This window comes from Micrasema longulum, unplaced genomic scaffold (assembly GCF_059751315.1).
Source record: "Micrasema longulum isolate JH-2025_06_02 unplaced genomic scaffold, ASM5975131v1 h1tg003047l, whole genome shotgun sequence".
Classification (NCBI taxonomy): domain Eukaryota; kingdom Metazoa; phylum Arthropoda; class Insecta; order Trichoptera; family Brachycentridae; genus Micrasema; species Micrasema longulum.
Genome location: NW_028280153.1, coordinates 5,756 through 19,543, shown reverse-complemented (window position 1 = coordinate 19,543; position 13,788 = coordinate 5,756). Strand labels below are relative to the sequence as shown.

At 31.2% G+C, this 13,788-nt stretch overlaps 1 protein-coding gene across 1 annotated transcript; it reads left to right on the top strand.

Moving 5' to 3' along the window:
- Positions 1-681: 681 nt before the first annotated feature.
- On the top strand, positions 682-7,795 carry LOC148271173 (synapsin-like). The gene is made up of 3 exons (XM_088241745.1): positions 682-826; positions 1,117-1,366; positions 3,368-7,795. The coding sequence occupies exons 1-3, from the start codon at positions 764-766 to the stop codon at positions 3,535-3,537; spliced, it is 483 nt and encodes a 160-aa protein (XP_088097871.1). The 5' UTR covers positions 682-763; the 3' UTR covers positions 3,538-7,795.
- Positions 7,796-13,788: the final 5,993 nt, after the last annotated feature.

The window sequence follows — 13,788 nt, the reverse complement described above, 5'->3', positions numbered from 1 at the left end:
CAATGATTTTTTACACAATGGCGTGTTCCCATTCTTTTGATTTTTCGATAAATTGTTTCCTATGGTAAGCCATAGGAAACAATTTATCGAAAAATCAAAAGAATGGGAACACGCCATTGTGTAAAAAATCATTGCTCTAGTCCTTAGACTATATAAATGCCCTCTAAAGCGCCCAGTTTTATCTTCGGACGTACAGTATACAAATATGATAAATATTTTTGAAAAACGTAGAAGTACCGACCTACCGACGCAGAAAATTTATATTTTAGTGACTGACTGAAACAAGATTTTCGGCCGAAACCGATACCGAATTTCAGCTTGTGTTCTAGTTTCGGTCGACACCAAGCCGAACTTATGTTTCAGTTTTGAAATTGCAATATTTTACAATGTATTTAAAATTTATGTGTTTGTGCAGTATAAAATATATTAAAAAGTTGAACATTTTAAACTATAATATAACTTAAATTTACTTCAAAGTGGACATACAATAAGTATGCTTTAAACCATCGATATGGCAGCGGACTTAAATAAATCAATAGTACCTACTAATAAATAATTATTTTGCAATTAAAATTTCAGTACTTTGTCAAAATTCATGTGTTTTTATTTCTAACAATATTTTTTATTTGTAATTAAGGTCTTATTTTTATACTTCCAGGTGAGCGAAATGTTTGGGGGTTTGGAGATATGCGCCCTTGAAGTTGTGGTGGGGAAAGACGGACGAGAATATATCATAGAAGTAAATGATAGCGCATTGTCTCTTATGGGAGAGACACAAGAAGATGATCGACGTCACATCGCTGATCTAGTTGCTCAAAGAATGCAGGTAAATAATGCAACCATTTAGATTTATTATGACTCTAAAGTTAATGTGGTTTATACAAATGTAAAATAAATAGGTGTAGCTATTGGTTTATACAAATGTAAAATAAATAGGTGTGGCTATAATGTACTTTAAAGCAAAAAATATTTTTAAGTTAAAAAAACAAAAAAAAACATAAAAACTAGAAGTATGTAATTATGAACGGACTTCCCCTTCAGAGAAAACTAAATTCACGATCATTATTGATATATTTGTGACCTCTTTATTTATAATTACACTCGTTTTAAATTCAGAATACGTGCCGGCCAGGAGGCAACGTGCCAACCCGCTCTGGTTCTCGAGCGGGCTCGGTGACTTCCCCGACCGAGGAGCGGGCCGCGCCCCCCGGGGGCCCCCCGCCCGGGCCCCCTCCCGCGGGCCCCGCCTCGATGGCCGGGGCGCCAGCCACCGGGGAAAGGCCCCTGCCCCCCATCCCAGCGGAACCAGACCACCCGCCGCCGGGTAACCCCGCACTGTCGTCGATTGGAAGAAGAGATTCTCAAGGTACTCGTACGTATGCTGGGCGGAAAATTAAATTGCTGTAAATAAATACCAATGAGGAAGTTCGGTGCAACGGGAAATTGCGTATAAAAAATGTTTTTTTGCGCGCAGTAAAAATAAGAGCATTTAATTGTACAGCGAAGTTTTTTACTACTACTACTACTTTGAACAACGTCACTAGTTTTTCTAAATCAACTAATGACAGAGTGTTGCGATGCATTTACGGTTACTAGAAAGCCAACCCACCAATCAGGATAGCTCATCATGGAGAACTTGAGACGTCACAGGCGGAGTAATTTCAAATTCACAAAACTTCATGGCGCTGATAAAACGATAGGTAAAAATCTTTTTTTTTTGGCTTGGTTTGAAAGACTTTTAACAAATAAATATAAAACATCCAGTGAACTTCCTCATTATTTTATAAACTAAAGTGAATAATTCACACTTTGTATTTCAAATTTCCGCCAACAAGATTGTTGCAAGTTTAATTTGAGCTTCTTCTAAAAACTGTTAATGTACCTATTTAACGTTTTAATTAGCTATTTTTTTTTCTGTTAACTAAGATTATCATCCTAAGCATTACAAAACATTTCGTAGCAATTTGTTTTGTGAAAAATCAAAAAGATTGCATTACAAACCTTAATTTTTGTGATAGACAATACATGTAAATATTGGATATTGTTTTTTTAAATAAAATTAATTATATATATTAGAATACTTTCTGCATATTTATTTATTTAACTTTTTGTAGACAATGTTATTCGTACATTGGCGGGCTTATTGCCAAATGGCAATTTCTTCCAACCAACCAATAAAATAAAATTATCAAATTACAACAGGGATGGAGAATACCTTAAATAAGGGAATATGGAAGTCTGGGCATTTACAGGGCTTATGACCTGTCATTGGCTGGTTTAAGTGGCCACTTTACACACCGTGTAACATTCACCATTTTGCCTATGTTTGAACATTGCCTAGCATGTGAAATAATTCAGTCTGATGAATCTCTTCCCAACAATTAAGGTTTCAGCTCTTTAACTTCACTAAAATCAACAAATGGAAGAATTGAAGAAATATGGATGCTTAAACATAGGCAAAATGGTGAATGTTACACGGTGTGTAAAGTGGCCACTAAAACCAGCCAATGACAGGTCATAAGCCCTGTAAATGCCTAGACTTTCATATTCCCTTATTTAAGGTATTCTCCATCCCTGTTGTAATTTGGTAATCTTAATGACTCCCGAGGGGGTGAAATCCAGTCTTTTGTCTACGAACATTTGGACAAACTCAAATATTGTAATAAAATAAAAGTTTTATTTTTATAATTCAAGCTACAGAACATATTCATTAAAAAAAATAAAGTAAAAAGCCAAAGATATATAAAAATAGAAATAAACGTATTTGTTTATAAATTATCTTAAATCAAAACTATTGATCAATGGGAAAAGGGAAAAAAGAGGAAAAGGGAATATATTATTGTCAATAAGTTCTTAAGTAACTACTATACATAATGATATATTATAAACGCATTTTCTCCTTGGATTGTGACACTAGTGCAATGTTTATTTTACATAATACATATATTTACGATTAGCATATCTCCATAGTTTTTCTTTTTCGATGAATGGTTTTTTGTGGGAGCTAGGAGCTTACAAAAGCGTCCAGTTTTACGTACCATATACAAAAGTGATCAATATTTTTGAAAAACCAACACAGAAAATTTAATTCTGATACTCTCAAAAACAAAATCGGTTGAGTTTTGGGGTGCGAAAAACGCGACAGCGAAACCTCAATTTTGTCGATTTCAATTGGGCATAATGTCTCCCCGATATTCTGAGAGAGAGTGACAGAAAAACTATGTTCAAATACCTATGCATGAAATTTCTCTATCCTCATAACAGATCGATGCCTCCCGACGCATGACTAATGTCATGAGTTATCATTATGGTCCGTGAGTTTTCACTCTTTATCTGTTGAAAGCCTAAGTTCATTTTTATTTTCCAGCTTCCCAAAGCTCATCAGTGAGTACTTCGTCCGCCGCCCGCGCACCTGATGTTCCACAACGCTCTGGGTTCTCTCGTCAGGGCTCACTCTCGGCGTCTGTAGCCGAAGATGCAGAAGATACCATGAAAAACCTTCGCAAAACATTCGCGGGCATATTCGGCGATATGTAAAAAAGTTTTTTCGAGCGAAAAAATCATTTTGGAACGTAATTTTTATTTTGTGGCTGGTGTTGTTAAAAATAATTTTATCAATGTCCCGTACAAGTGCTGCACTCAAAAAAATATGATGACAATATTTGTGCTCAATTTCAAAACATTACACTTTTTTATTTATTGTTTTTCTAGAAATTAACTAAATTTTGGTTTTGAATTTCCAATGCAATTAGTCGCATTCTCGTGATCAATAAAGTATTTGATAGTATTTAAAAGAATGTTTGCATTAAATAAATTATCTCATTACTTTAAGGAGTTAAATGCAAAACCGCAACTGTGCATGATCACTGTTTTTGGGAAGACTAACTAAACCAGCAGCAAAAGGACTATATCTTCTTCTAAGCTTAATGTGCAACTTATGGGTGATATAAAAGGTAGCGAAAAAACTATTCATTTTAAGTTGAATGTGCACATTGAAAGAAAAGTCATTTTGCTACTGGTTTTGTTGATCTTCTAATAAATAGTGATCATGTGCAGTGGCGGTTTTACATTTAACCCTCTCACTTACGATATCTTTTTTTATCGAATTCGGCTATGCGTAGAATTGCAACGAATTACTTCTCCAACTTTCTCAAGATTTACGTTAATCAAGATTTTTTTCTGAACTTATAATGTACCTTTATTAATATGATTGATTGTAATTTAACTTAAGTAATCAATAATAAACTTTTTTTCTACATATAAAACTATGTATAATATGCAGTATGTTTACACGCGAATCACTTTAGTAATATCAATGGTTAAGACGTTAACAGTCTAAATATTTTAACCAATAATTTCTACATCTTAACCGCGAAATGTTTGTGTTTTGTGTGACATATTATGTACATCAAATATACTAGAAACATCTTATTACAAAAACAATTTTCCAAGACAGTCATTGCTATCCGTGTTTATGATTTGCAAGTAGCTTATCTTGTATTTTGCATGCTTTTTGTAGTAGTTATTAAAAAAAACAATATATTGAAAAGACAATACATTTTGGTTATTATAAAAATAACTTTCAATGTAATCATTGTTATAGAATAAGGATTTGCTTCACAAAACTACAGATTAAATTATTGTGTTTTATTTAAAATTTTAGTTTTACTCAGTTAATTTCAACAATAAGAAGACCATTTTGAACTTGTTGTCATTGTTAGTATTTTTTAAGTCGAAATATTTCATTGTTACTAACATGCATTTATTTAAATTAATGTATATTTATTTCGTTGCGTCGCTTTATACGGGACGAAAATAAAATATTATAACGTAGTTTGTAATGTAGATTAATTAACATTCTTATTGGAATTTTTATGGTGTTAGACCCTACCGGAACAGTGTTTATCGGGATAAAAATGTAAGCATGAAAGTTGTTTACAAACTTTGAGTGATGAAATTTAATTATACTACTCATTCGTAGACTTAAATCATTCCTCCGATATAAAAATTGTGTTGGTTGCAAAACGCCGTGGTTAAAATCCGTTTCTAAGGTGTTATAAGATATTTTAAAATAATTACATTTTTGGACGTCTTAAAAATAAACATTATTATTGACATTTTAAGAAGTTAATTATAACAATTTTTTTATAAAATAATCCGAAGTTTATTTACGAGTATAATATTTAAAATTATTTTACCAACTAATCAATTTATAGGTCTTTCAATACCTTGTACGCTATTATAATTTACTGTCTGTTAATTATATGTTGAATTCTAAGGAATGTGCATTAATAATAATTATAAATAATTAAACAATTTAGCGTCATATAGAATAAATCTAAAATAATTCAATATTTACCATCTGTAGATTGTTTGTGTTTGAAGATTAGCGAACATTGAGCGATATCAAATAGATTTCTTACAACGAATGAATGAGTTATTGAAATTCATTAAGCCCTAAAATAAGTTTTAAAATGGCACCTGTACCTTCATAAAAATAAAAATTTAAACTTTTGTTACCATTTGTTAATAAAAATGAATAAATATTGATTTTATACATATGTAGGTACCTAACGGGAGATGATATGGATAAAATGTTAACATAATTTTTTAATATTGAGTATTGTGAGAGTGATTAGCTTTCTAGCTTTATATAATATCTGGAATGTTTTTGTGAATATTCATTTCAATTTTTTTCAAACGTTTTTCCTGGACAGCTAAATAAACAACTTCGTCAAAAATAATCAAGATTAAAAAGTAAGCTTGAGGGCTTAAACATTCTAAATATCATGCGCCCATCAGGGGTAGTATTCAGAATCTTCTCAACCCTCGAGAGAGTGAAAAATTTGTTGATTCTTATTTTTTTTGCATACGACTACACTTTGCTTCATAAATGGCTAAACTGATGATTAAACGTCAAATACGAACACATGAAACCAAAAATGATAATTTTCATTTAGAACATTATTGCAATCTTTAGCATTACCCAAAACACTTAATAAAGTTTAATTGGCCAAACCGAGTGAGTTTTTTTGCGTTTTTTAATAAGTTTTGTATATCATTTGACGTTGAATCATTAGTGTGACCATATATTATACAAAGTATATTCACATTAGAAAAATAAATAACTTTTTTTAAAATAAGAAGATTAGCATAGCAGCCCTAGCAGTGGTAACACGCGAATTCTTTCATATACATAAACATTTATTTCAATTTTTAAGGAATCAAACACAATTAGTCAGTGATTTTAATTCGATAATACATACTCATACATATATTATGATAATTTTACAATTAAAAAAATAGTTTCGCACTGTTACGCCGTAGGTTTTATTTTACCAAGTAATACATTTTCGATTACTTAAGCCTTGTCATTCCTTATAGTGACAAAATTTGTATGAATTATAACATTATGTCGCTCGAAAAATAAATAAATATAAACTACCATTAGTAGGGGCGCATTTCAAAAGAAAATATCAGGTTTACAAAATACAACGATGTTTTTTTAAAATTATAATTGTATTTATGCATCTTATATTATATATAACATCAGCAAACATTCATCGACAATACTGAAATACAATAAAAATTTATAACTCTTCGTTTTATATCATAATGCTTATCAAATTGTGATCATACATATCTTTAGTATTTTATTGTTAGCATATTCATACGATTTATACTTCTCCTGTTCACGTGGATTTGGTGAGTAATTGTAATCGCTAGATTCAATTGAAATTGTATTGAAAAAAAGGCAATTTATTATTAAATTATCAATTTTTCTTTAGCATTATTCTTTAAATTGGATATCGATTCAATTATCCTTGATCATTTATTTTATTATCTAATCATCCAATCTAAATGTTGCTTTTATGACGAAAAAATAGATCAAGTTTGTGAGATTTCAGTTAAGAATTGATGAACAAATTAAATCTAACGCTGTGCAAAATGCAAAAATGCTAAATGAACATTGTTAAAATTTTTTGTCGTGTATATGTATTATTCAAAAGAAACAAATGCATAAAACACCATTAAATCTTAAAGTTCGATTTGATTGAAGTAGGAAATTATAATTATTACACGACAACAGAAAATCGTTGCAATGTGAAGTTATTTGATGAATTATACAAGTGAAATGCATGTTGGGTAATCGAATGATAAATTAATAATAATAAAATTACGTATTTTGTGTTTTGTTTGTGCTTCATACTGTTTTTAAGTATTCTTATTAATTATTAATAAACTATGAATACTATGCAAATTGTTACCAAGCAGTATGGGTTATTGTATGTGCATTTATCGCTTTATGCTTACTATAACAAGTTGTTGGAGCTGAAATCGTCATTAAAGTTTTGGTAAATTTCAGCTCATAAATAATACTCATTAATCATAGTTAGAGTAAGGTCATCATGAGATTAAACAATAAAATAATCCGTTGTTGTTGTTGCTATATAAAATGTGTACGCATTTGTTAGTATTCGCGAAAAGGGCAGAAAAAAGTCATTTTTATTAACACAAAAAATATTATCATTTTGTTTTTAATTGATCAAAAACAATATTATACAACAGTTTATCAAAGGCAATAATTAGTATAGTAGAAAACTAGCAGGTAGTTTGTTATTCATTTTATTTAAATGAACCTTTTATTTGTCAAAATTGCTTTTTAAAAACCCAGTATTTAGTAAATAATACTTTTTCTGCTCTTGAATTACAATTACGTCAGTAAGTGGATGTTACATAATATTATATTCTATAAAAATTATATACAACATTAATTAAATGCAATATTACAAAACGATCTTTTTTATTTACCTACGCAATCAATATTTGTATCTTATGGAAAAAACAAATTTAAGCTATCATTCAGTTGAATTTAAATGTGATGTGTTTAAAAATTTAATTGTTAAATTCCTCGATTTGCATTATCTTATGTTTTTGAATGCATGATTTTCAAAGAACCAAATCAAAAAAAAGAAAAATTTTACTCAAAAATCAACGGTGTGAATGAAGTTTAAAAATTCCGGAACTGTTTTTTTTCATCTTCTTCTTCTTCTTCTTCAGCCTTCTGTCCTCCACTGCTGGATATAGGCCTCTTCCATATTCTTCGTATTTCCTCGGTCGGTTGCTACTTGCAGCAAATTTTTACCCCTCCTTCAGCAGCTATGTCGTCGGACCATCTTTTTTGAGGTCTTCCAACGCCTCACTTATTCTTCCAATGTCTTGATCTTAAAATTTCAGGGGTCCATCTTGTGGGGTCTTGCCTCGCTACATGTCCTGCCCATTGCCACTTCAGTCCTGCTACGCGATACATAATATCCGTTTTTTTTAGTACTCAATAATATTTCGTTAAATACGTTAGTTTTCTTGTTGAAGAAACTGCTTAGAAGGTAAATCAAATATCTCTACAAAATAATTTATCATAGTCTGCAGTTCGGTAAAAAACATTTATTTTTTGTAAAAACTAGACAGTTAATACTACAGGCTTAACTAAGGGTTATTAAAGGTAAGTATTTAAATAAACGGGGAAGGATATTTAGCCGTGTTAAGAGAATAATTTCTGTACATTCCTGCTGCCGCCAAGTGAGTACTAAACTTTTGCTTAATCGGATAGTACACACTTGGGATGCTGTAATCTCCTGAAAATAAACATTAATATTTAATTGACCTATAAACTTACTTATTCACTAAATTATTGAATTCTAAGTATGTTATAGCAAAATAAACAGATCGAATCAATTTTCGATTCTAATCAAATTTGATGTTCGTTGAATATGGAGAACCTCCTTGAGAATGGAGGGGCTAAGGATCATTTCTTGGCCGCTTTAAGTGATCACTGAACACTTTGTGCACCTACTCAATATTAAGCATTCTTTGCTTTTTTGTAACACTAAATTATCGAAATGACGTACAGGGGTGGTATTCCAAACGCTTTCGCGGCCGTATTATCTGGTGTGTTTACATACAAAACACATGGGAAAAACTGTTTTCACGTGTCGCGAGAGCGGTTCAGAATAGCACCCCTGGTCAATAGTTAAATAAGTAAATGCCTCGGTAATTTTGTATTGTAATTATTATAGTATAGGTAAAACAAGATTCTGAGTCAGAAAATAAATATGTGTTCTGTGAGAAATTGAATAAATTCTCATCTCTGCCAAAATCTGCCATCTAAAAATGTCGCGGTGCCTTTTTACATAATATTTACATATTTGAATGCACGCGGAATAACACATCGACGTTGGAAAGGAAAAAGTTAATTAAAAAGGTTTTAGTTTGTATTTTTAATTGGTAAGAAAATATCACACTTACATTATTTTAGCGTGATTCCTACATAATTTTATTCTTCTTCTTCTAGTGCCTTGCCGGGTCCTCCCGACGTTGACGATCACTACAGCGAAAGCATATGTAGATAGATACAGGACAGATTGTCCTGCGCTAATTTTACATTTCGCAGCCAGGACAACTACTTATTGATGTACTCGCCGTAGTGATTCCTTGAAAAAGATGACCAGAATGGTTTCCCATTGCCTACTCTGGTAGATTTTCTGTCGGAGTTACCTTCCCTTAGCTGGTTGGTTTAGGTTTTGAGGCGCCAAAAACTCGCCATTTATCCTCTCGTTATCTGCTGTGATCACACCGTTATGCGTGTGATCCCATTGCCCAGGGTTCGCGACGTGGACGCTAACGAGTTGGACCAGTCAGTAGTGTTGCTGGTGAAATGAAACTAGGCATTCGCAGCATTTTATAGAATAATATCCTCCAGCAAAACACATCATGGCGGCCTCCGTGGTGTAGTGGTCAAGACGCTTGACTCACGAACGGAAGGTTCCGGGTTCGATTCCCGGTGAGAACACAAAAATTAAAAAATGTGATTTTTCTCAAGCCTGGTTGTTTTGTAATGTAATTCACCACTGTAATTGGGCCTCCTGGCCCTGTTGGGGTGCAAAAAAAAAAAAAAAAAAATCAAACAATTCACTACGACCCTACTGACAGTTCGAACCGCTCTTTCATAAAATTGCCAAATGTCGCTTGATAACTTTTTCCTTTCCAGCGTCGACATTGGGACTTCAATCAATTAATATAATATTTTATACTCAAAATTTGACTGATTTTCTGGTATGTATAAAACCTTAGAGTAATGACACGCCGGTGGCTAATATAGTCGCCCATACGCAGAAAAACCATTCCATGATTATTAACCATAAATTTGGTCAAACAAACATTACTAAAACCAAACAAACACTAAACTAAAAAAATTGAACACTTTTGTTCTATGCAATATAACTCTTTAGCTTTATTGAATAATTATTCTGAGCATAATACAGACTTTACACTAAATTATTATTAGTTGAAATATTTTATTTAATCTCTCTCAAAATACACATTTTAGATTACTTTTTCAAATGCTCCTCAAGGACGGATCATCCCAGTGAAGAAATATTATTTTTCGATGAACATTACAAAATAAATTTTAATTAATTTGAAATATGTATGATTCATAATTGTACATGTACAGACATACCTGGAGGGTAGCAACCATATTCATTGCTGGATGTTCGATAAAATGGATGTTGTGGCTTAGCTTGATTTTCGTTTTCTTTTATATTAACTGAAAAAAATAAAAATGTATATTTTTTAGTTAGTATTTACGACTAAGCATAACAATTTCTAGGATTCACATTATTCGGATATAGTTTCCTAAATAAGAAATTTTAGTTATTTATATGTTCCTCTTTACAAAGTTATAAGTGGTTATAATAAGAGTCCTTTTAGTAAGTAAATTAATTTTTTTATATACAATAATACTTTTTACATATTTTATTTGTAAAAAATATTCCCAGTCAGCAAAAATGCTGGATCACACAATAGTTTTAATAAAAAGTCGATAAAAATACCAATATAATACGAAAATACAAGTAGTAACATTAAAATAAGAAATAAATAGGATGTCGATACTTTTTTAGTGTTTTTATCATACCTAAAACATGAGAAAAAATAGTACACAAAACTCAATTAAAACCTCTTAATTTACTATTAAATCAATGTTTATCTAAGTACAATAATTTTTCGTATTATAATCACCCGTGACGTCACAAGTTCTCGTCGGTGGGTTCAGCTGATTGGTGAGTTGGCTTCCCGGAAACCAAAACACTTTAAAATACGAGATCATTGGTTGATTCGGAAGAACTTGTGCTGTAGCCCAAAGCAGCAAATTTGTATTCAAATCATTTTTATCAATTTTTTATACATTTTTAAAAGACATCGCCGTACTATTAAATGATCTATTGTTTACCGCGTGTAAGAAAACATGATTTTTATGCGATTTCCCCTAGCGCTGAACTTTCTTATTGGCCTTTGAATACATTTCTTCAGGTGCAAATTACTTTTAAGGGTCTTTTAAATTAAAAAAGCTTAATTTTAAAGGTTTATAAAAAATATTTTTCTACTTCTTTTCTACTAGATTTACTACTAGATTACCATATATTTTTTTTAAATTTATTCAAGAATTGTAAAATTCTGTGTGGAAGTTTAAAACACAGTAAGTAATTTACTCGGTGTAAAGTGACCACATAAACCCGCCAATGACAGTTCATAAATCCCGTAAATGCCGAGACTTTCATTTTCACGTTCCTAAAAATGTACCTACATTTATTAACCTGTCTGTTTATTTATATGTAATATCATCATTGTGGTACATTTGTCACTCTATTGGCACTGCAATAGCAAAGTATGAAATAATAATTCGTCGTACTCTTCGAGCGCCAATCGAGTTCAAGGAGTAACTATTGAATATTCCAGCGAAAACCACGTATAATATTGCCATTAACTCGGGTCTTCCGACTAGATAGGCAAACGTACCAACCAGTAGTTGGTTACTCGATTTTGTTTTCCAATTTTTTTTTGTTTTGTTTTTGCCTATCGAATCTTAAACCACTCGTTCAGGTTTTTGTTTTATTTCACACAAAAAACTGTATTCCTTAATGAGAAAAAATCCAAGGAAAGTTGCATTTAAAAAAAGATTTCTCACGCGTTTATTGTACGCCAAAATTTCTAGAAAACGTATGAAAAAAATAATAAAAATGAACTACTTTGAAACGTCATAGATTCGGGTGAACAATAACCAATCAATTATAGCGTTATTATGTGTTGTGAAAGATTTCCGGTTTCTGGGTAGTCATGTTTTTCAACGTTTAGTGTGTTTTGACAGGTACGGGGTTGTCCTTTTAAATGTCGGGAAAACTCACCGACTTGAATTTGTGACGTCATGGGCTGTATAATTTCAAAATATGATAAACATTGAGTAATGTTTAAAAATAAAATTGAGTTGGTTTGATAATCTTTTGACATATATATATATTTTTATGCCACTGAATCATTGCCTGGATACGGACAATTACGCGTGAATTTTAATTAAAATAAATTTAGTTTAATCACTTACTCAATGTAGTTTGAACACTACTATTTACAGTATCATTGGATGTTTCTTTAGCGGACTGTTCACGGGATTTTAAGTATTTTACTTTGCTTTCTTCAGTCTCTTCTCTTGTGGCAAAAATATCGCGAACGCTCTCGTATTTGAACATTACAGCAAATTGAATTTCAGAAAAAAGTAGAAAATAAGTATCGTGATACTTTAGGAATATAGTGCGAGCTTTCGACTTGAACAAGAACCAAATAACCAGTATTTAGTATATTGCCTAGCAACTGATACAAGGGTAGGTTTTGTCTGCCTTAGAAACAACCTACATATTTTCCACCGCATTTTCATAACGTGTACAAAAAAGGAAAACGCGCTTAAATGAGTCATAGACGTTTGTTGATCTTTCAATAAAACGCTAGCAGAACTGCAATAGTTACATCCGATACCAACTTTTTTTACACGGTTTTGTTCTAGAGACTACGAAATGAAACTAAAAAATGAAAATTGATGCTGGGTTTTACTTGTCATTGGGTTTATTAAGGTAAGTCTAATGTTTGAAAAGGTATGTTTTCAATTGAAAAAGTCCAAGTTCTAATTCTAGAGTAACTCACAGTAAATCAACAAATAAAATAAAATATAATTTTAAATACAATGCCATGCACACAAAATAATAAATAAACAAAAGGTTTTATAGTTAAGGAGAAAAACTTACTCATAACTGGTACAATAGTTTAAATTCTACAAAGAGTTACCCAAGGAAATGAAACAAATCTACCTATATATATAATAAACCTAGCCAAAAGAAATTAATAATGGTTGTCCAAATTTAAAATTTATTCTTGATAAATTTGATGTTTATGATCCAAACAATTTTTTTAAGTAAATAAAATATTCATTTTAAGATGCGAAATGTTGAAAATATGGCTAATAGTAAACATAGTTAGAAACAAATTTATTGCAACAGAATGATAAAACATTTTTCAGAAGATAATATTACTAGGAAACATAGAGGTAATGTACTGTAGAGAAAGTAAAAAGAACTTATATGATAACTAGACTACTAAAATTATGTATCAACCCCATGCATGATTATTTTTTTAGTAACGCATTAAGAGTTTAAAATCGCGACGTTTCGACGGCAATATTGAATTATGGTAAAACCACCTTTAACTTAATATGAATCCTTCCCTTTTTGTAAAACAGGAATCTATCAAATATAATTAGAATTAATTTTTGGGCAAAGAGTCAGATACACTCACTAACGTATGTTAAAAAGGCACGTTTTTCTTATACTAGCTACATGTAAAATGTATCAAATATTGCGTTACTCTAAACAATTTGAAAAAAGTGTTAGTCGTTCATGTAAAAAT

Excerpts from the sequence above, each read along its gene's own strand:
- LOC148271173 (XM_088241745.1), top strand. The coding sequence starts at position 764 with ATGGGAGAGACACAAGAAGATGATCGACGTCACATCGCTGATCTAGTT. Across the intron at positions 827-1,116 it reads TAGTTGCTCAAAGAATGCAG|AATACGTGCCGGCCAGGAGG; the intron begins GTAAATAATGCA and ends TTTTAAATTCAG. Across the intron at positions 1,367-3,367 it reads TGGAAGAAGAGATTCTCAAG|CTTCCCAAAGCTCATCAGTG; the intron begins GTACTCGTACGT and ends TTTATTTTCCAG.